This window comes from Arachis hypogaea, chromosome 4 (genome assembly GCF_003086295.3).
Source record: "Arachis hypogaea cultivar Tifrunner chromosome 4, arahy.Tifrunner.gnm2.J5K5, whole genome shotgun sequence".
NCBI classification, from domain to species: Eukaryota; Viridiplantae; Streptophyta; class Magnoliopsida; order Fabales; family Fabaceae; genus Arachis; species Arachis hypogaea.
The window spans coordinates 119,297,409-119,318,750 of NC_092039.1; the positions used below are offsets into that span (position 1 = coordinate 119,297,409).

At 39.1% G+C, this 21,342-nt stretch overlaps 3 protein-coding genes across 3 annotated transcripts; 1 reads left to right on the plus strand and 2 right to left on the minus strand.

The window, feature by feature from the left end:
• Positions 1-1,066: 1,066 nt before the first annotated feature.
• LOC140184245 (uncharacterized) lies at positions 1,067-5,434 on the plus strand. Its single transcript, XM_072234558.1, has 4 exons — positions 1,067-1,878; positions 1,942-3,582; positions 3,844-4,971; positions 5,080-5,434. The coding sequence occupies exons 1-4, from the start codon at positions 1,067-1,069 to the stop codon at positions 5,432-5,434; spliced, it is 3,936 nt and encodes a 1,311-aa protein (XP_072090659.1).
• A 4,881-nt stretch (positions 5,435-10,315) lies between these two features.
• On the minus strand, positions 10,316-11,877 carry LOC112797579 (uncharacterized). Its single transcript, XM_025840591.3, has 2 exons — positions 11,191-11,877; positions 10,316-10,666 (listed from the first exon to the last, which is right to left on the minus strand). Exons 1-2 carry the CDS (start codon positions 11,656-11,658, stop codon positions 10,622-10,624), a joined length of 513 nt encoding a protein of 170 aa, XP_025696376.1. The 5' UTR covers positions 11,659-11,877; the 3' UTR covers positions 10,316-10,621.
• Positions 11,878-13,663: 1,786 nt separating this feature from the next.
• Positions 13,664-18,018, minus strand: LOC112797580 (biotin carboxyl carrier protein of acetyl-CoA carboxylase, chloroplastic). The gene is made up of 7 exons (XM_025840593.2): positions 17,728-18,018; positions 17,264-17,317; positions 16,868-17,022; positions 16,412-16,727; positions 16,248-16,319; positions 14,222-14,287; positions 13,664-14,021 (listed from the first exon to the last, which is right to left on the minus strand). Exons 1-7 carry the CDS (start codon positions 17,878-17,880, stop codon positions 13,998-14,000), a joined length of 840 nt encoding a protein of 279 aa, XP_025696378.1. The 5' UTR covers positions 17,881-18,018; the 3' UTR covers positions 13,664-13,997.
• Between the last annotated feature and the right edge of the window lie 3,324 nt (positions 18,019-21,342).

Here is a 21,342-nt window from a genome sequence, read left to right on the forward strand (position 1 = left end):
CTGTAGTCAGAGGTGTTTACACGTTTGTTCTAGCATCTTTCTTTCTATCTATCTATTTTTATTATATAAAAATTGATACAAATTTATTAATTATTATAAAATGAGCTTATGACATATTGGTTTATTTATGTGATTGTACTATGTCAGCAATTTTACATATATGACAATTTTATAATATTGTAAAATAAAATAATAAATTTCAACATAATAATGATACAAAAATGATTAAATTTAGTGCATATCATTACCCAATTGAACTAAAAAATAATGGTTAAATATGATTATTATTTATATTAAAACTATAATAATATTTTTTAATTATAAATATTTAAAGTGTATAATAACACATCAACATTTGTTTACTATGTATATATTTCAATGTATCATGATTAATAAAGTATATTCATAATGTTATACACTTCATTTTTTGTATTCTTATTCTCAATTTTTTTTCTATTTTTTTTAAATTATCTCCAAATACACTAAAGAAAAACTTTAAAATTACACTATAGAGCATCATCTATTCTAAAATAACAACAAACAAATATAATGTTTTTCAAAGTCTGAATAATTTGTTTATGAAAAATGTTCGCACCAATAAATAAAAAAAAACTATCTTCTTTGTTACGGCCCGGCCCAAAATCAGCGCGGGTCGACCCGACCCAAGCAATACCCGACCCGGACACGCGCCCTCCAACCGACCCGGACACGCGTCCTGTACGGCTCGCACACGGCCGCTGGACAGCGTCCTTGGGAATATGGGCCTGTCCCATGAGGGGCCCACTACTGACATATATATAAGGGGAAGATTGGCTCTTCCCCCAAGATACGTCACATCTTTTCAACCCTTTATTCTGCTCGCCTGCACATTGCTGACTTGAGCGTCGGAGTGTCTTTGCAGGTGGCACCCCCTCTTCATCATTTCTCCACAACAAGTGCTCGGCTACTCGACTACCCGTAAGCAGCGCGACCCAAGCCAAGGCGTCCTCCCCCCTACATCTATCCACCCGACCTGTTCGGAAACCGACCAACGAACATTGGCGCCGTCTGTGGGGATCCTGCCTAAATGGAAGTCGTGCTGGGCCCCGGTGACCAAGCTCGAGCAGCCGGAGCGGAGGGGGCGGCCTCCGTCGCTTCACTGAGGGGGCGGCGGAGGTCCCCCCAACAACACACGAGGACACGACCCTTCGGGGGAACGGGTGGCGATAGCGCCATAATAATGCAGGAGCTACGCCACAGGGTCCAGAACTTAGAGCGACAGCTAGCCGACCGGGAGCGGGATGGACGGTCTACCGATCCCAGCTTTACCCCATCTCCCGGGAGTGAGGAGGAAGACTCTCACCGAAGCCGCCAGCGACGTACATCCGCTTCCCGGACGGAAGCGGAGAGCACGCGGGAGGAGTCGCCTGTAATAAGAAGGCGGAACGACAGGATCATATACTCCCGAGGCAGAATAACCCGCCGAACAGCAAGAGGCCACGAGGACGGGGAAGGGAGATCCGAGAGAACACGGCAACCCGTCATAATGGGTGCCACCCCGTTCCACCGATCTATCCTCGAGGTCCGGTTGCCGAAACACTTCGACAAACCAACGGACATGAGGTATGACGGGACTCAAGACCCTCTAGAACATCTCACGGCCTTCGAAGCCAGAATGAATCTAGAGGGAGTAGGCGACGAAGTAAGATGCCGCGCCTTCCCGGTAACCCTAGCAGGACCGGCGATCAGATGGTTTAACGGCCTCCCTCAAGGTTCCATCTACAATTTCTCAGACATCAGCCGCGCCTTCCTGGCTCAATTTACAACGCGAATAGCAAAGGCCAAGCATCCTATCAACCTTCTCGGGGTAACCCAGAGACAGGGTGAGCCGACCAGGAGGTACTTAGATCGGTTCAACGACGAATGCTTGGAAATCGACGGCTTAACCGACTCGGTGGCCAGTCTCTGCCTGACGAACGGCCTCCTCAACGAGAACTTCCGAAAACACCTTACCACGAAGCCGGTTTGGACAATGCATGAAATCCAAACGGCGGCAAAGGAGTACATAAACGACGAGGAGGTCAGCCGAGTCGTGGCTGCCAATAAGCGGCAGCCCGGTTACGGCCAGGCTCGGCAGTCCGGTGGAGACGGTGAGAGAGTAAAAGAAAAGGCTAGGGAGGAGGCATCAAACAAAGCACCTAGGCCGTTCCCTCGAGTTGGGAAATTTACTAACTACACTCCACTCACCCTCCCCATCGTGGAAGTCTATCAACAAATAGCTGAGAAGGGAATTCTTCCGAAGCCCCGACCACTCAAGGACCGCACAGGTGGAAACAAGAACCTTTATTGTGATTACCATAAGGGATATGGCCATCAAACACAGGACTGTTTCGACCTGAAGGATGCATTAGAACAGGCGATAAGGGAAGGAAAGCTAGCAGCGTTCTCCCATCTCATCAGGGAGCCGAGAAGGCGTTATCGCGATCAGGACGAGGAAGGCAAGATACGCTCGGCCAAGCGGCGACAGGAGCCCGAAGACAGAGACCATGGCCTCACTGTGATAAACGTGGTAACGGCAAAAAACACTGCACCAAAGTCCCGGTCGGCACACAAGAAAGACACCAAGGTTCTCGCGATCTCATCTCCACCGGTGCAGAGTACCAAAAAACCTCCATCCATTTCTTTCGGCCCAGAAGACCAATGGTTCAGCGACGTCCCGGAAAACCCTCCCATGGTCATAACGGCCAGAGTGGGAACCGGCCTCGTCAAACGGATCCTCGTCGACACTGGAGCTGATTCGAACATCATGTTCCGCAACGTGTTCGACGCACTGGGGCTGAAGGATGCCGACCTGATGACTCACCAGCACGGGGTTATCGGGTTAGGCGACCACTTCATCAAACCAGATGGAGTCATTTTCCTACCGATCTCGGTGGGACAGGTGCAAGGCCGCAGATCGGCGATGGCCGAGTTCGTAATCCTCCGAGACTCTACAGCCTACAACATCATCTTGGGAAGAAAAACAATCAATGATTTTGAAGCCATAATCAACACCAAGCTGCTAGTTATGAAGTTTGTCACCGATGATGGATCCATAGGGACCGTAAGAGGAGACCTCGAGACGACGGTCGCTTGTGACAACGCCAGCCTTTCCCTCAGAAAGAAGTCCAAGGAAGCATCTGGCGTATTCCTAGCCGACCTTGATGCCAGAGTAGAGGACAAGCCGAGACCGGAACCAGAAGGGGACCTGGAGAAATTTAGCATCGGCGACGAAGGGGAAAAGTTCACATTCGTTAACAAGAACCTCCCACATGAGCTGAAGGAGCCTTTGATTGAAATGATAAGGGCCAACAGGGACCTGTTCGCATGGACACCAGCCGACATGCCGGGCATAGATCCACAAATCATCTCACATCACCTAGCCGTCAAGCCGGAAGCACGCCCAGTGGCTCAACGGAGGAGAAAGATGTCGGCGGAGAGAGCAGAAGAGGTAGCCAAGCAAACGGCTGGCCTCCTAGAAGCAGGCTTCATACGGGAAGTGGACTACTCGACGTGGCTCTCAAATGTGGTATTGGTGAAAAAACACAATGGCAGGTGGAGAATGTGCGTGGACTACTCTGACCTTAACAAAGCATGCCCCAAAGATTGCTTCCCCCTCCCCAACATAGATGCACTCGTCGACGCCGCGGCGGGGTACCGGTATCTGAGTTTCATGGACGCTTACTCTGGTTACAATCAGATACCGATGCACCGACCAGACGAAGACAAAACGGCGTTCATAACGCCAGGAGGAACTTTCTGCTATAAGGTAATGCCTTTTGGCTTGAAAAATGCGGGGGCGACATATCAAAGGCTGATGAACAGGATATTCCACGACCTCATAGGGAAAACGGTTGAAGTTTACGTGGACGACATCCTGGCAAAAACAACACGACCTGACGACCTCCTAAACGACCTGGCAAGTGTATTTGCGTCCCTCCGTCAACATGGTATGAGGCTGAACCCCCTCAAGTGCGCCTTCGCCATGGAAGCCGGCAAGTTCCTGGGATTTATGATAACTCAGAGAGGGGTAGAAGCTAACCCGGAGAAATGCCAGGCAATACTTCAGATGAAGAGCCCGGGCTGTATTAAGGACATCCAGAGGTTGGCAGGGCGATTGACATCACTTTCCCGGTTTCTCGGAGCCTCGGCGACAAAGGCCCTGCCATTTTTCAACCTCATGAAGAAAGGGATGGCGTTTGAGTGGACACCCGCGTGCGAAGAAGCCTTTCAACACTTCAAGGAAATCCTGGCGGCACCTCCCGTTCTCGGGAAGCCAAGGGACGGGGAACCACTATACCTATACCTCGCTATAACAAGCGAAGCCCTGGCCGCAGTACTAGTACGGGAGGACGGGAAAACCCAACAGCCAGTCTACTTCATAAGCAGGGCCCTGCAAGGAGCAGAATTAAGATATAGCAAGTTGGAAAAGCTAGCCTTAGCACTCCTAACTTCCTCGAGAAGGTTAAAACAGCACTTCCAGAGTCACCAAGTGGTCGTCAGAACGGACCAAGGGATCCGGCAAATTCTCCAAAAACCCGACCTGGCGGGAAGAATGATGACTTGGTCCATCGAACTCTCTCAATATGACATACGGTACGAGCCCCGGCAAGCCATCAAGGCGCAGGCCATGGCGGATTTTTTGGTTGAAGTAACAGGAGATCCAGGCGAAGACATGGGTACACGGTGGAAGCTCCATGTGGACGGAGCCTCCAACCAGACCTTCGGAGGTGCCGGGATCATCCTGGAAAGCCCGAATGGGGTCGTATACGAGCAGTCGGTTAGATTCGAGTTCCCCATCTCGAACAACCAAGCAGAATACGAAGCCCTCATAGGAGGCTTGACCCTAGCAACAGAGGTCGGCGCAAGAAGGCTGGAAGTATGCAGCGATTCCCAAGTCGTCACGTCCCAAGTAAACGGCAGCTACCAAGCCAAGGACCCCTTGTTGCAGAAGTACTTGGAAAAGGTCAAAAGCTTGAGCCAAAAGTTCGAAGAGGTCACGGTCCAGCATGTACCCAGAGAAAGGAACACACGAGCAGACCTCCTATCAAAATTAGCCAGCACGAAGCCAGGGGAGGGAAACCGGTCTCTCATCCAAGGCATGACAAGGGAACCAGCAATTGCACTACACATAACAACCCTAAGTTCTTCATGGCTAGACCCCATCACCAACTACCTAGAACATGACCAAGTCCCTGGTGATGAAAAGGATGCGGTGAAATTAAGGAGAGAAGCGGCCAAATACGCCGTCATCCAAGGACAGCTGTTCAGGAAAGGGCTTAGCCAACCCCTACTGAAGTGCCTACACCCCGACCAGACGGACTATGTCCTCAGGGAAGTCCACGAGGGCTGCTATGGGCACCACATCGGAGGCAAAGCCCTAGCAAGGAAGTTAATCCGAGCTGGGTACTACTAGCCGTCGATGATGGCAGACTCCAAAGAGTTTGTCAAAAAGTGCATAAAGTGCCAACAGAATGCCAACTTTGCCAAGGCACCGGCCTCCGAGTTAAGCTTGCTGACGACCTCCCGGCCGTTTGCTCAGTGGGGAGTCGACCTCTTAGGGCCCTTCCCGGTCGGCCCTGGGCAGGTCAAATATCTCATAGTGGCAATTGATTACTATACCAAATGGATAGAAGCCGAACCACTGGCTAGCATATCCTCAGCCAATTGCAGAAAATTCATGTGGAGGCAGGTGATAACACGATTCGGGATACCAGAAGTCGTCATCTCGGACAACGGCACACAATTTACTGACAAGAAGTTCACAGAATTTCTCAACGGCCTGTGTATAAGGCAAAGGTTCTCTTCGGTAGAACACCCTCAGACGAACGAACAAGTGGAGTCCGCCAACAAGGTTATCCTTTCAGGGCTAAAAAAGAGGTTGGACAATAAGAAGGGTGCTTGGGCCGACGAGCTAGCATCGGTCCTCTGGTCTTACCGAACAACCGAGCAATCCTCCACCAAGGAAACTCCCTTCCGACTAACGTACGGGGTGGATGCAGTAATACCCGTAGAGATCGGTGAACCGAGTCCGCGATTGCTTTTGAAAGGACTAGAGGAAACTGTAGAAAAGGACCTGATAGATGAAGCCCGGGAAATGGCCCATTTGACGGAAACAGCGCTAAAACAAAGAATAGCTCTGCGCTACAACACCAAAGTGCTCAAGAGGGACTTTCAGCCTGACCACCTCGTCCTGAGACGGAATGGTACCGGCCTGCCGACCCCCGGAGAGGGCAAGCTAGCGGCAAACTGGGAAGGTCCCTACAGAGTCAAAAAGGTGATGGGAAAAGGAGCCTTTAAGTTAGAAAGGCTCGATGGCAAGGAGGTCCCGAGGACATGGAACGCGGACAACCTTAGAAGATTCTACTCCTAGAAGCCGGAACGACATGCCGGCTAATCTAGCTAAGTAGTCAATTTGTCATTTATAGTAACTTTCAAGTCCTTTATGTGGTTACCGAATAAGATATACTTGTGCAAATTATCCACCATATTTTATCTCCGTTTTTCAGATAAACCATCCCGTCGTGACTAACAACGACGTGCGACCCGGGACTGATCACCCCGGGAGGTCGTCAACCACCGTTGTCACAAATAACTACACGAAAGGCCACGGGCCGCCGGTCTAAACGATTTCAAACAAAAAACGGTTAATAGGAACAATAACACGATCAGGCGAATAAACGACAAATATAAACCAAAACGGTTAGAAACGATAGCGCACTCAGACAAATAAAAGGTTTATTGCGACAACACGAGCAAGCGACCAAAAAAGGTCATTGTTCACAAGCCAAAAGTAAAACGACTAACATCAAATAGTTCACAAAGCCAAAAACGGCAAAGACTAAAATAGTTTACAAGTCAAAACAAAACGGCTAAATAGGAACTATAAACAGAAGGATCATTTCATGGAGGCATCGACAACCTTGCCGTCATGGATAACCTTGCGGACACCAATCGCCGACGTGTCGAACTCAGGGGCAACAATTTTAACTTGAGCTTTAAGGGCTTCCTCGGTAGCCAGGATCGCACCCCTGCCCTGTTTGACGACGTCCTTGTACTTTGCCTTCCATGTCGACAGTTCGGCCTCCACGGCCCGCTTCTCTTCCTCAACTTCGGCCACACGCTTTTGCGCCGCGGCGACCTGACCTTCCAGAGCCATCTCACGCTCGACCAAACGTTCAATCGTCACGTCCGACTCTTTCTGTTTCTTCTCGGCAGCTGTTAACTTTTGTTCGGCGGCGGTCGCTTTCTGCTCAGCGGTGGTGGTTTTCTTCTCGGCGGCATCCAACTTCTCCGAAGATTGAGTCAACTGCTCCCGGAAAGTTTCCACTTCACTTTTTAATTCATTGTTGGCCTTCCCACTAGCCTCCAGCCTCCTGCGGAGGGACTCCATCCCGGACAGCTCAAACTCAGCCTTCCGGGCTATCACAGCACCACGCAGAAGTGTTCGGTACATCCACCTCGCTTGCCCGGCAAGGGAAGACTCGTGGAAGTACTCCTCGGTGCCAGGGATCAGTTGGGTATCTATAAAGTTGCTTGCATCGAAATTCCTCTCCATGACGGTGAGGACCCCCTCGGGACTAGAAGACGCCTTCCTTTTCCTTTTAGGGGTGGGGACGACCACCTCCACGTCATCGTCAGGGGCAGACGTCGAACCCCCTTGGCCTACCACTTCGCGAGGAGGAGAGGCATGAACCGCTTTCTCGACCTCGACCTGGGCAGCTTGGGTCGAGATCCCGGTTCCCCCGACCACGCCCTCCTGCCCTGAAGTAGTTTTGTCTTCCGGAGGAGCTGTAGACGTCTCAGCAGCAGATTGGTCATTATCCTCTTCATCATCACCGCCGCCAAGGAAAGTCTGAAACAAGTCGGGAAGACCCGTCACCGACGCAGACATATCCACTGCAGGAAAACAAAGAAGGTCGGTTAATCGTCACACAATATCAACAAAAGGGAAAAAGACAAAGGGGAAAGTGAAAAGCTTCTCACAGATATAATTACGGCCGGACTCCCGGTCACCCATGAGGAGATGGGGATTTACCGGGTTCTTCCCAAAAACTGCGTTTAGCACCTCGGCAATCTGCTTATCTACTGCCGACATGCTTCTATAGTTTACCTTAATAAAACTATTGGCCCCTGCCCCGAAACTCCAATAAGTCGGGATGAGCCGTACCCCCTCCAAAGACAACCAAAAGGGGTGACGACCTTTGGCCGGGCGGACCTTAAAATACTTGTCCTTAAACCCATGGTAAGAATCTTCGAACAAACCGAAAATCTTCCGACCCTGGGTAGCCCGGAAGGACATGAACCCTTTTCTATGTTTCCCCTCCTTGGAAGGGTTTGTGAGGGTGAAGAAAAAGAGGAAAACATCCACGGACACCGGCAGTTCGAGATATTCACAGACCATCTCGAAACAGCGGATCGAGGCCCAGCTGTTCGGATGTAACTGCGACGGTGACACGGAAATTCGGTTTAAGAGCGCCATTTGAAAGGCTGAGAACGGAATGCGAACTCCGACTTGAGTGAACATGGCTTTGTAGAACCAAATCCAGTCGGCGACCTGGCGGGGTTGGAAGTTGATTTCGTACAATCGCTCGTGAGGAGCCGGGACGAAAACGTCGTAATTGGCCTCCTTGTCGGTCCCGCCGCACAAATACCCGGCTTGTCGGAACTCGGTGAGCTCCTCCTCGCCCATTTGATTGGGTGAATCCCTTATATCAGAGACGACCCAAGCATATTGGTCGTACGCCGCAGGGTTAACGGATGCCCGGGAGATCGTGCGAGCCATACCTACATGGGGGTACCATCCAGTTAGTCTAAGAGATCGGTTGCTCAGGCCGAACACAAAATCAGCGCGGGTCGACCCGACCCAAGCAATACCCGACCCGGACACGCGCCCTCCAACCGACCCGGACACGCGTCCTGTACGGCTCGCACACGGCCGCTGGACAGCGTCCTTGGGAATATGGGCCTGTCCCATGAGGGGCCCACTACTGACATATATATAAGGGGAAGATTGGCTCTTCCCCCAAGGTACGTCACATCTTTTCAACCCTTTATTCTGCTCGCCTGCACATTGCTGACTTGAGCGTCGGAGTGTCTTTGCAGGTGGCACCCCCTCTTCATCATTTCTCCACAACAAGTGCTCGGCTACTCGACTACCCGTAAGCAGCGCGACCCAAGCCAAGGCGTCCTCCCCCCTACATCTATCCACCCGACCTGTTCGGAAACCGACCAACGAACATTCTTATAATTGATTATATTTTATGATAAAGTATATAAAAAAATTTTATTATATAAAAATATTAAAAAACACATATAAGTCAATAAGAGGCCAACTTCACAAGACTTTTATATTTTATATTTTTGTTTTTGAATAATTATATTAAATTATATACAAATTTAAATTTTTTTTACAAATGAATCTTTAAGTTTAAGATTAATCTATATATTATCTAATTAATTCTTAAATAATATAATATTTTTAAATTTATACTAATATAATTAATATAGCTCTCCGTACAATGTACAAATGTTAGTCTAGTTTATATAGCTGTCGGGACACAAAGGCCCTAACTCAATTAGTCTTGATTTGTTGTGCTAAAACGTAACTTAATTTTATAAATAAGTTACAATGCACCCTGGAACAACTTTTTTATTTGAGGGATAAATTACTAAATTTCAAAGTTTGTTACATGTTGCTGTCACTACTTACTAACTTTAGTAAGATCTAAATATAAAAGAGGTTGCAAATTTGTTGCAACAGATAAGTTACTTGCAAGTTGCAACATGTTTCAGCAATTTTTTAAAATTTATGGACCGTGTGAAACTGTCAATATAAAAATCCTTTGTCGTCATCAAGTAAAAGAAGCAATTTCCGTTATCATAATATCTTGTTATAGTGTTGAGGACATGCCCAAACATATTGCAGAAACCAAGAATGACCACCAACAATGTATACACAAATATTTACAGAAAATATGATTTATTCATAATTAGCAAATTAGGCTAATTCGAAATATCCCACTTTAAAATTTCTTCACTTTTGGATTGGCAAATTGATTTGGCGCTCTAAAGTACTAACTTAAGCCGAAAGATTGCCACAAACACAAACAGTAATCGCCATAATTATTGAAGGAACAAGGGATTAAAAATTGGAGTCACCTTAATTCCCAAGACTCATCACCAACGTATTAATTTCATAATTTGCTTATTACTATTAATATGGCCAAGTCCATTAGTCTAACATAACACAGCTGAGAAACACTTGCAACTTAACAAGACAAAAAAGATAAGATAGTAAACGGGTAAAATCTTTGGTATTAACTGTTTGATAATATTATTAGCAAAATCATCAACCTGAACCAACATGCCAGTCTGTCACAAGATTTTGCCATAAAAACTTCTATGCAATGATGCAAGGATCCAATGTTTTTTTCATCACCAAAATTGTCATCATTCGACCCTTGCTGGAGACAGGTAACTGATTCGACCAAAAAATTAAAAAAAGGAAAAGACTTTCACTGTACATAAGAAAAAGAACAAGATCCAACACAGGGATAGAGCAAGTTCTTGAAAAAGATAACAGCAACATTCTTTTTATCTTCTACCAAACTGACCACAGCGATTGATCACTCTCACCAGCATCAGGCTGAACAAATTTTGAAACAGCAAATGAAATTAGGGCAACATATTCAGAATAACTAACAAATCTCACATAATAAAATTGCACAAACCATAAATCTAGAATTCTCAGAAGAAAAAAGATTCATACATTTCACATAACTAACAACCAGAATACAATTTTTCATTTTTAACCAGCTGAAAAAATTCAGCTAAAATGGGGAAGTAAAAGCCATAATTCTCACATACCCATGAAGCAGAAAACCATGAATCTCCTTCCCGGAACAAAAAAGGATCATAAATTTCACAAATCCAACAAGCACAGCATGTAAAACTCAGCTACAGGGAAAATATACCGTGACAAAAAATAACTCATAAATTTCACATGCCCAGAAACCAAAAACCATAAATCTCGCATACCCAGAAAGAAAAAACAAAAATTTCAACAGACCCATGACCCAACAAATTAAAAAAATCAATCATTTCCACGGTGGAGAAAGAAAAATCTAATTTTGAAATGATGGGGGCATTGCAAATTCCATAATTTCTCACCTGAGGTGTGCATTCAGGAGGAGCCTCAAAAATCGAAACTGCGAATTGCTTATCAGCAACACCAACATCAAAATGTATAACCCCAGAATTTGGAACATCAACACGAATCCCCTTAACGGGGAACCATAGGAAGAGTTCCTGCGCCGAAATACCGGATAATTTCCCGATCTGACCGTACTCTAAGGTACCCTTTATGCTTGAATCGTAGTGAACCTCGTTCTCGAACTTTGCGTTGCAAGGTTCTTCCATCATCACCTCGAATTCACCGCTTGAATCGTTCATTGAATATTTCGTGATCCCTTTTGGGAGAAGACCCACGGGAAGACCCTTCGATTTGAGAACCTCGTATATGGTCGTAGAATTCGAAGAAGAAGAAGATGATGATGATGAAGGAAGAAGAAGGAGGAAGAGGAGAATCAATGACTGAATCTGAATCATTGGTGATGAAAAGGAAGAAGAAGCAGCCATGGATTGATGGATGGATGGATGGTTTGTATTGGTTCTCTCTTGTGTGGTTTTATTGGTAATTTTCTCTTCTCCGAGTTTTTTTTTTCTCCTTTTCTTTCTTTTTTTAATTTTGGGAACAGAAGAAGAATTGAAGAATGAATGGGATTATGGGAGAACCAAGATTTCTTTTGTTTGGTTTGTTTCATTCTCTTTCTTTTTATTTACCTACCTACTTGCCACGAGAAAATAAATATTTTAGATTTAACGGTATAATATTTTAGAGTGAAATTATTTTAAAAAATCATAAAATATTTTAGAAGAGTATAAATATATGTAGAATTATAAAGAGTAGTTTAGAAAAATATAAAAATATTTAAATAGATATAATAAGTTTGATATTCATAATAAAAATTTTAAATATTTGATCTGAATTATTAATTAGATTTAATTTTAACCGTTTATTGATAAAGTAGATAACTATAAATAAAAGTAAAAATTTAAAATTTATGTGTAAATTATTTATAATAAATACTTATGTTAATAAAGTGTTATCTTTACTAAAGTTTTTTTTTTGTGTGTGTGTTCTTGGTTAATATACTGCTAATAATAATAGCAAATAAATAAATAAATATTATGTATAATTTTTTCTTATTTTTTATTATTTTTAACTCATGATGATCTATAATGCCTAATTCAGTATTTCCACCGTAACTTTATTATTTGTTTCAGTTAAAGAGTTGTTTTTCTGAAGAAAGTAAAGATGGGGTTGTTCTAGAACAAAAAGCTTAACATATACCTGTTTCAGTTTTTTTTTTCTTCTTTGTTAGAAAATTAATATCTTGATATTAGAATATAGTATAAGAATTTGTTAGACAGTTTAAAACTTTAAGCAAAGTATTGTTTTCGTAGGCTTCTAAATTCAACTTGGATACAACTTGATCATGTTATCAAATTAAAATTAATTTCAATTCATTAATAATATATAATATTTTACACATCTAATCAATTATCAGTTTTGTACTTTTGTTAGAGAACAAATTTTCTTTAACCAACCATCAGTAACAAAGTAGTAAATAAACAAAGATTAAGGAATTGAAATAACTATTTACAAGAAAAGAGAAATGTTAGTTAAAAAAAACTACTTCAAACTCTGCTTCCTTTAAAATAACACAAATTATAGTAACTTATTTTCTTTTATGAGTATATATATATATATATATGATATTTAATTTATTTTTAATATATATTTCATATTTTAACATATATTCTATACGGATAATTAATTTAATAGCTAAATTTTAGTGCACATGTAGTATAACTGCATAATTATATATAAATTCCGTTTGAAGTTGCAATTAACTTTCACTATTACAAACTATTTAAGATATTTTGCAAACTTAGTGATTATCTAGTAGTATCTTCGATTAAAAAAAATAAAAATAAGAAAAAGAAACTTATATGTTACATCATATATTGGTTTAGATAAATAGACTACAGGTATCAATCAAGATTGAGGTGATTAGAATGGGTATAAAATATAAGTTTGGCACATGGCTGACATCTCTTATGGTTATGGTCCATTTTATTCCTCCCTGATAATAAATGAGTTGTAGCATTCCTCATTGAGTAATAAATTAATAATGAATTGGTTTACCAGGCGTGTAAGCTGCATAAACTTGGAAGAAAAGAAACCAACTATACAATCACAAAGAACAAAGCTGAAAGATAATAATAATAATAATAAAAGTAATGTTGAGCATAGTTAGGACCACTAAATACAGTAATGTATTGCCAGACAGCTAGAAATTAGTTAAGAATTTTGACATAGGAGGAGTATTTGTTAAAGGGAATCAAACAATAGTGATTACATTTATTTATCAAGAACATCAATAGAAATGCGAATTCAATATGCTAAAAGATTTGATAATGTTCTACCCATTTGGTATTTTTGAAATCATAAGAAAAGAATATATGCTACGGGAAATCAATATCAAAGGGATTAATGCTTCCTTGGAAGATTAACAACTTGAGAGGAAAACAAAATAATAATAATAAAAAACACCATGTAACTAGCTCGTTAGAACATAGTCTAATAAATTAAAAAGTAAAAAATCAGTGTAAAGTACAACAAGGGATGAAAAAATATAAGGAATAAATCCATTATGACGAGTAATTCTCCTCTCAACTGTACCATTCCAATATTTCAGGCCAAAATCTTCCTAACTTCTCATCATGATGATGATGACGACGACGACGACGACAACGATAAGCCTCTCACAATTTTAAACTACCAAGACTTGCAGATAACTTTCATTTTCATATCTTCTTTCAATGATTGTACTCTGAACACTCCACAAGCTCTAAGGTTCAATCACAAAAAGGGGCTGCAAGGGAACAAAAATAAATCAAAACAATGATGATGGACAAGTTAATCTGTTACTTTGAAAATTTTTTACATTCTCGGATCAATGTATCTGAATATAACTAGGATCTGGATATGGTGATAGAAGGATGTATCAAATTTTCACTGCGAGATTAAGGGGAACAAAAGAAGTATTTAGTTGAAGACCTAGAATGTACTTACCATGTCAACACTAACAGGCTTGCCATCTTCTGCAAGGATTTCGACTATAGTTCCTGATTGATCAGCCTGTATATACATACACAAGACACAAATTTGTAGTTCAAGATGGAAAGAAAATCTGAAGAACTGTGAAGTGAAGATAATGCTACAACTTATGCATCTCCCATTGATTTTTAAATTTGCATTCCATAGTTACTAACCAAGAAAATCAAGTTAGTTTACTGCATGCACTATGCAATTTTTTATTGCATAGTTCATTTGATGGAAATGTCAACCATAATGCTTCCTTAAATAATTCAACAAGTTTTTGCACTTTGCTTTGCTATAACCACCAGCATAAAAGAAGTATACCTATTTTATACATAAGAACTCATAAAACACTAGAAAAAACTCCACCTTAAGCAGGACAAAAATTATAGCTATTATCGGGATACTTTTTTTTTTTTTGGTTATGTTAGGACTTCGTTGTAATAAATTCTATATACATACGTGAAGAACCAGTAGCCTCACAAAAAGACAAAAAGCAAAACTAAAACACATACACAAACAGGAAAATGCAAGAGTCAGTTCAAAGTACTCTGAATCAAGCAATTACTAAAAGTCCTATAAAGCAAAGTTTATAGAAAAACTATTTGCATATTATGATACATGGATGAGTACCACAGGAGTGAGATTCAATAGGACATGAGGAGCAAATACTACCAAAAATGAAAAAAAAAAAAAAAAAAAGATGCTAAAGTGCAGAAGATCAACCCACATACTCCCCCTTTCCTTATTTATGTTGACATCATCTTCTTTCCGAAAAGTATATCTTTCATGGGAAAAGGCATCACACTTTAATCATATTTTAAAGTCGATAGAGAGGAATGAAGACCGCTTAGCAAATTGAGAACCTTAAATCTCAACCTTCAACATGCACCGCATAAAAGTCAAGTGATATACTATTCATGGTGGGATTTGAGTATTAGAAAGCAACTTGCAAGTAGTTTTCCAAGGCACTCACTTCAGAGAATTAATCAATAATTAGTAACCATTGACAGTGCTACACACTGAATGGTTTCTCTTTCAATAGAAAAAGGACAAAAAGAAGATACCAAACAATAGCAAATGATCTATCTATATGTGCAACCAAACACCATTGAATTCTATCAAAAACTGAAATCTTGGTACCATGTAGAGCAAGGTATACCTACTGAAGCATGAGACAATCACAATGGATGTTTCTAGTTACGTGTGTGACATAATTAATTGTCAGATCTTCATAAGCCTAACTCTGTCTTCTTGTATTGCTTTAGTTTAAGTTTTTGTTCTATCTTGGAATTACACCTTACTGTACTCCTTTATATATCTGCTTCAATTCCAATGATATTCTTCTTATATGGAATCATCTTTTGCTAGGTCTACCATCCTTAATCATTCAACCTACAATTCCTACTGATCATCAACCTGTTCATGATGTGATCTAAAATTCTAGCTAGTATAGAGGATGATAAGGAAGGACATTGGCTATCAGGACTTAATCACTATTTTCCATATCCATTGGCTCAAAAGGTCAAAATGCATTAGATATGTGCTAGGGACTTCATTAAGCATTTCATTGCTTCATCAGTTGATACCCAATAATTGAGAATTTTCAGAAGATTTGCTTTGCAAACTTAATCTCAATTTTTTTTCTTATACCAAAGAATGTTTTATCATATCACAAAATAAACAAATGATCAGAGATACAAAGCCGTACCAAAAATTATTAAAATTATCAAACATGCAGGGAGAAAAGGAAAATTATAATTACCTAAAGTAAAACAAATCTTGTAAACCCATAAAAGGGGGGAGGGGGGACACTATTCTTATGTGGCAGGAAAAGAACTAGAAGCACCATATTAAAAATCAAAACTATGAGGATGCAAACAGAGATGATAAGACTTGAGAAGCATTGCATGCATGCCCAATAACTTCATATTCTGAAGGCATAATGCATGGAACACACTTTTAATCAAATTTTGCAAAAACATATGTATGAACTTACTTCTATTTCATTCATCAATTTCATCGCCTCGATGATGCACAACACTTGGCCCTTCTTTACTTTGTCTCCAACCTAAATAAAGAGTCCTTACATGTAAGGGGGGAACAAAAGGGGACAAAAAAGGATGACAAAAAATAAATAAATAATTTTTAAGGAAGGTCTACCTTCACAAATGGAGGTTCACCAGGACCAGGACTGCGGTAAAATGTCCCTGCCATAGGACATTTAAGAGGCGGAAGTGATGATTTAGTTGACTTTGCAGCAGGTGGAGAAGCTGATGCTGCACGGGTAGCAGGAGTTGGGGCAGGTGCTGGAGAAGATGCTGGAGCAGCAGGTGGCGCTGCAAGTGATGGGGGTGGATAGTACATGGCAGGCTGAGCAGGAGGCTGTGGTTGAGGCATAGCCTCCCTCTTCCTGATCATTACTTCACAGTCATGCTGCTTCAACTGCAACTCTACAATGTCTCTTGAATCAACAAGTCTGCAGAAGAAAATTGAGCAATTGATTATTATTATTATTATCATCATCACCACTTAGTTTATTACATGAAACTTAGAATCGTTGGAAGCTTATTCACTAATTAGTAATTACTAGTAAAAGAAAGAGATCTGGTTGGTTACTTGACAAGGCTTGCAACTTGAGTAATAAACTGAGAGATAGATTCTTGAGAAGCCAAGACTCCAGACGATGTTCCACTCGAAGGTTTGGCAGTCGCTTCGGCCTCTGAATTGGCTGTTGTAGGAGCGACAGCATTTGAGGAACCATCAAGAGAAACCTTGTTCCAGATGCAAAAAAGGAGCATTAAAAATAATTGAAAATGGAAAACAAACATGGAAAGAGGAAGAAACTCATAGGCATGAAATGGCTATCAGATTATGTATCATTCACTTCATTCAACAATCGACAAGTATAATCGCCTTTTTGGTAATTGATGCATTTTTTTTTTTAATCATGGAACACATTACCCAACCAAAACCAAGAAAAACTTCATAGGAACAAAGGGAGTGTTATGGTACCTCATCCAATTGTGCCTTCACCCTTGGGCATACAATTTGACATGGTGGGGATCCCTATACATACACAGATATATACAAACATATAATGTCATATCATATCATGAAAATCTTATACAGTAAAATGCTTGCAGAAAAATTCTTCACATCAATTCAATTCCTTCACAGCATATCAGGACAAAATTAGTGCCTAATTACTCAAACCTTACACTAATCATTACCAAATGAAACAAATTATTAAGCTAATTTCTTTTCTCCCCAATCATAGAGCACATGAATTATGCAAGATATAAAATCTACAAGTGCCAAATTCCCAAAATTAGCTAAGTAAATAAGTGTGCTAGTTAGGGGAATAAGTGGTACATTAAGCAAAACCCTAAAAGGGAAAAGTGAAAAAGGAAGCGAATTTGGATATGGGTTAGTGCATTGATAAGAGCGAGAATGAAAAAATGGAGAAAAGAAGGTACCTTGGTGAGGAAAGGAAGGTTGGGTTTAGGAGAGAGACGGAAAGAGAGGTTGGAGTGAGAGAAGCGGAAATGATTGATTTTGGGTTTGGGTTTTGAGGGAGTGGGAAGCGAAGAAGATGCGGAAGAAGCAGTTGAAGCGAAAGAAGATGCCATTGTTGTGTTGATGAAAGGGATGAGTGAGTGGAGTGTCAAGTTTAGAGGTTAGCATTCAATTCAGCAACACAAAACAGCAATGTTCCTTTTCTTCCTCTGCTTCTCTCTCCACGTGCACTATTCCATTTCTTCTTCTTTTCTTTGTGTGTATATGTGTTTTTTTTTAATTAATTAATTATTTTAGTTTTGATTTTTATTTTTTTATATTTTACTTTAAAAAATATTTAGGGTTTAGTTAACATGTGCTTTGAGACACATAATAAAGTTATCAATTAAATTTTTTTTATAAAAAATGATATAAAATTTAATTTTTTAATATATTTATTTTATATTTATTAAAACAAATTATTTAAAATTCTTTATTTCTAAAAACTTTAAATTGTGTTCTTAGACCACATATAGTAGCTAAATCCTATTTTTGCCTATGACCAAAGCATTGATCGTTGTCATTGATGATGAGTAAGGTGATTAATGTTGCCATGTTGTTAGGCATCCTCCTGGCTACTGTTGTAAAGTTTTTGACTTTTTTCTAAGCTAGTAATTGAATCATTAATACTTCGTTAAAGTAAAGATATTTTTTAGTGAATATTCATTTTCGCCAATCACTATTTAGGATTTGTTTGATTGAGTTTTTTAAAAAAATATAAAGTAAAATTTTAAAAAATAATTTAATATTTAACTATAATAATATAAAAATATTTATTTATTATATTAAAATTTTTTAAGTAATTTTTTTTAAAAAAGACATAAATATAATTTTTTAAAAAATATTTATTATTTTTATTATTATTTTTATTATTAAAAATTTGTCACACCAAAAAATTAATTTTTTTAATAATTTAATGACTTTCAAATAAATTTTTATTTGAAGAATAAAGTGCATTTGATAATTTTAAAATATCATATTAGACTCTAACCATCAAAGTAATTGATTAAATTATTCTCTCCAACTAATTGCGAAACAGTAGCCAACTGACATGTTAGGTGTGAGTGTCACGTGACAATCTTTATCTTTATCTTTATCTTTATAGTAATACAAATGGGGAGTCTATATGCTGACGTGGCGTTCATACATTGAGTCTGTGAGCTTATTTGTTTACGTGTCGTCACTAGAAATTTTTAGAATTGTATTTATAAATTATAAATTATAAATTATTATTTGCCTAGGTTGTTATTTTCAAATTTTAAGTTTGGGTTGTTTTACTTAAGTTGTTATTTTTTTAATTTTAAATTATTTTATTTGTTTGGGTTGTTTTACTTAGGTTGTTATTTTTAAAATTTTAAATTATTTTATTTAAATTGTTATTTTTTAAATTTTAGATTGTTGTACTTAGGTTGTTATTCTTTACATTTTAAATTATTTTACTTAGATTGTTATTTTTTATATTTTAACACTATTTTTTTAAAAAATTTGTTGATTTTTTTTTAAATTGCAGCTACATAAATTCTTTTAAAAAAATTTAGAGTTTTAAAAAAAATGTACATGTTAATTATACTTCGGTTGATTCACGTTAGTTTAGAGTTTTTAAATTATTGTTTGTTTAGGTTGTTATTTTCAAATTTTAAAGTTTAGGTTATTTTACTCAGTTTGTTATTTTTTAAATTTTAAATTAAAGTCAACTAAATTTAAGAAAATTTAGTTATGATGCAACTATAAAAGTATAAATTATGAGAGATGTAAAGCACCACAATTTAAAGTACATCAATCCCTTTCTTTTCATATATCCAGAATCTCTCTACTTATTCCAATTACTGGTATTCACAAAATTGTTGACATCAATCCTACAATCAACAATTTGTGTGTACGTATACGAGTGATACGGTTATGGACACTACCAAGTTACGGAAATTCTCCATTGCCATACTCAATTGAGATGGTTTGGCTCGATGAAGACGTAAGTTTTCTACTAATATTTATCTATTTTATATTTTAAATTTATTTATTTATTCCCATTTAATCTTTTTTTTATTTTTGTTCATTAATTTTAGGGAGAAAAAATACACGCCTCAGTTAAGAGGGTTTTTGTGTCTCGATTCGTTAATTTGCTGGAGGAAGGAATATCTTACCAAATAAGATATTTTGGTGTTTGGACTCAACAAGGGTTACTTTAAGACTACACATCATGAGTATGTGGTTAATTTAAACCAACGTACTGATGTGCACAGACTTCCAGAATCGTCAATCCCACGATATGGATTTAAGTTTGTGAGTTTTGACACTCTCAATGCTCCTGGGTATGATTGCACCAATTTAGTTGGTAAGTTTATTATTTTAGAAAAAATTTAATCTTTATCTTTATAGTAATACAAATGGGGAGCTCATTTGCTGACGTGGCGCTCATACGTTGAGTCTGGGAGTTTATTTGCTTACGTGTCGTCATTAGAAATTTTTAGATTTATATTTATAAATTATAAATTATTATTTGCTTAGGTTGTTATTTTCAAATTTTAAGTTTGGGTTGTTTTACTTAGGTGGTTATTTTTTAAATTTTAAATTGTTTTATTTGTTTGGGTTGTTTTACTTAGGTTGTTGTTTTTTAAATTTTAAATTAAAGTCAACCAAATTTAAAAAAATTTAGTTATGATGCAACTATAAAAGGATAAATTATGAGAGATGTAAAGCACCACAATTTAAAGTACATCAATCCTACAATCGACAATTTGTGTGTACGTATACGAGTGATACAGTTATGGACACTATCAAATTACGGAAATTCTCCATTGCCATACTCAATTGAGATGGTTTGGCTCGATGAAGACACGAGTTTTCTACTAATATCCTTTTATCCATGACTCCAAGGTTATTTATTTATTTTTTTAAATTAAAGTCTATGTACATTTGATTATATATTGAATAAGTCTATATTTAACTTTTTTTATGTTATTTTCTTTTTTAAGCAGGTATCGAATAAAGCTTGGTGTCATTGATGGTTCTAACGTGCATGTTATGTAGTCTTTGACAAAGAGGTAAAACAAGTTTTGGGAAAGAGCTGTGTAGAGATACTTGATCCACTCCTATTGGTAAGATCTAACCAATATTTATTTCTAAAAGCATTAGTGAAGATATTTTTATTGGTACTTTTTATATTATTTATTATTAATATATTATGTAATACCCTGCAGAAAGGAGATCTATCGGATACACCTACACTTTTACTCAACCTAATTGATAAGATCTTTCTCTTCATCGTTGAAGTTCAAATATCTGATAATCCACATTTTTCCCCTTCTTATAAAGTTAAGAAGATAACTGATAATGTGGATCTCATAAATAAATTCAAAGAGGCTCACCGTATTCAAATTGTGAGTATATATAAGTGTACTTTCTATTAAAAATTAATTTATTTTTTGCTTTCTTGGTCATTAGTAGTATCTAATTTATAAATAATAATTAATTATAATTTTAGGAAGTTGACTACACCGGTGGTTTGCTTCCAATTTCAAAGACATCCTCAATCATTG

What these genes read in the sequence shown, in the direction of transcription:
- LOC140184245 (XM_072234558.1), top strand. Translation starts at nt 1,067, where the DNA reads ATGGAAGTCGTGCTGGGCCCCGGTGACCAAGCTCGAGCAGCCGGAGCG. An exon ending in CAGGGTGAGCCGACCAGGAG is followed by an intron (nt 1,879 to 1,941) that starts GTACTTAGATCG and finishes CTCGGTGGCCAG; the next exon opens with TCTCTGCCTGACGAACGGCC. An exon ending in AAGGACCCCTTGTTGCAGAA is followed by an intron (nt 4,972 to 5,079) that starts GTACTTGGAAAA and finishes AAAATTAGCCAG; the next exon opens with CACGAAGCCAGGGGAGGGAA.
- LOC112797579 (XM_025840591.3), bottom strand. Translation starts at nt 11,658, where the DNA reads ATGGCTGCTTCTTCTTCCTTTTCATCACCAATGATTCAGATTCAGTCA. An exon ending in CTCCTGAATGCACACCTCAG is followed by an intron (nt 10,667 to 11,190) that starts GTGAGAAATTAT and finishes AAATTTGTTCAG; the next exon opens with CCTGATGCTGGTGAGAGTGA.
- LOC112797580 (XM_025840593.2), bottom strand. Translation starts at nt 17,880, where the DNA reads ATGGCATCTTCTTTCGCTTCAACTGCTTCTTCCGCATCTTCTTCGCTT. An exon ending in CAAGTTGCAAGCCTTGTCAA is followed by an intron (nt 16,728 to 16,867) that starts GTAACCAACCAG and finishes TTTCTTCTGCAG; the next exon opens with ACTTGTTGATTCAAGAGACA. An exon ending in GTGAACCTCCATTTGTGAAG is followed by an intron (nt 16,320 to 16,411) that starts GTAGACCTTCCT and finishes CTCTTTATTTAG; the next exon opens with GTTGGAGACAAAGTAAAGAA.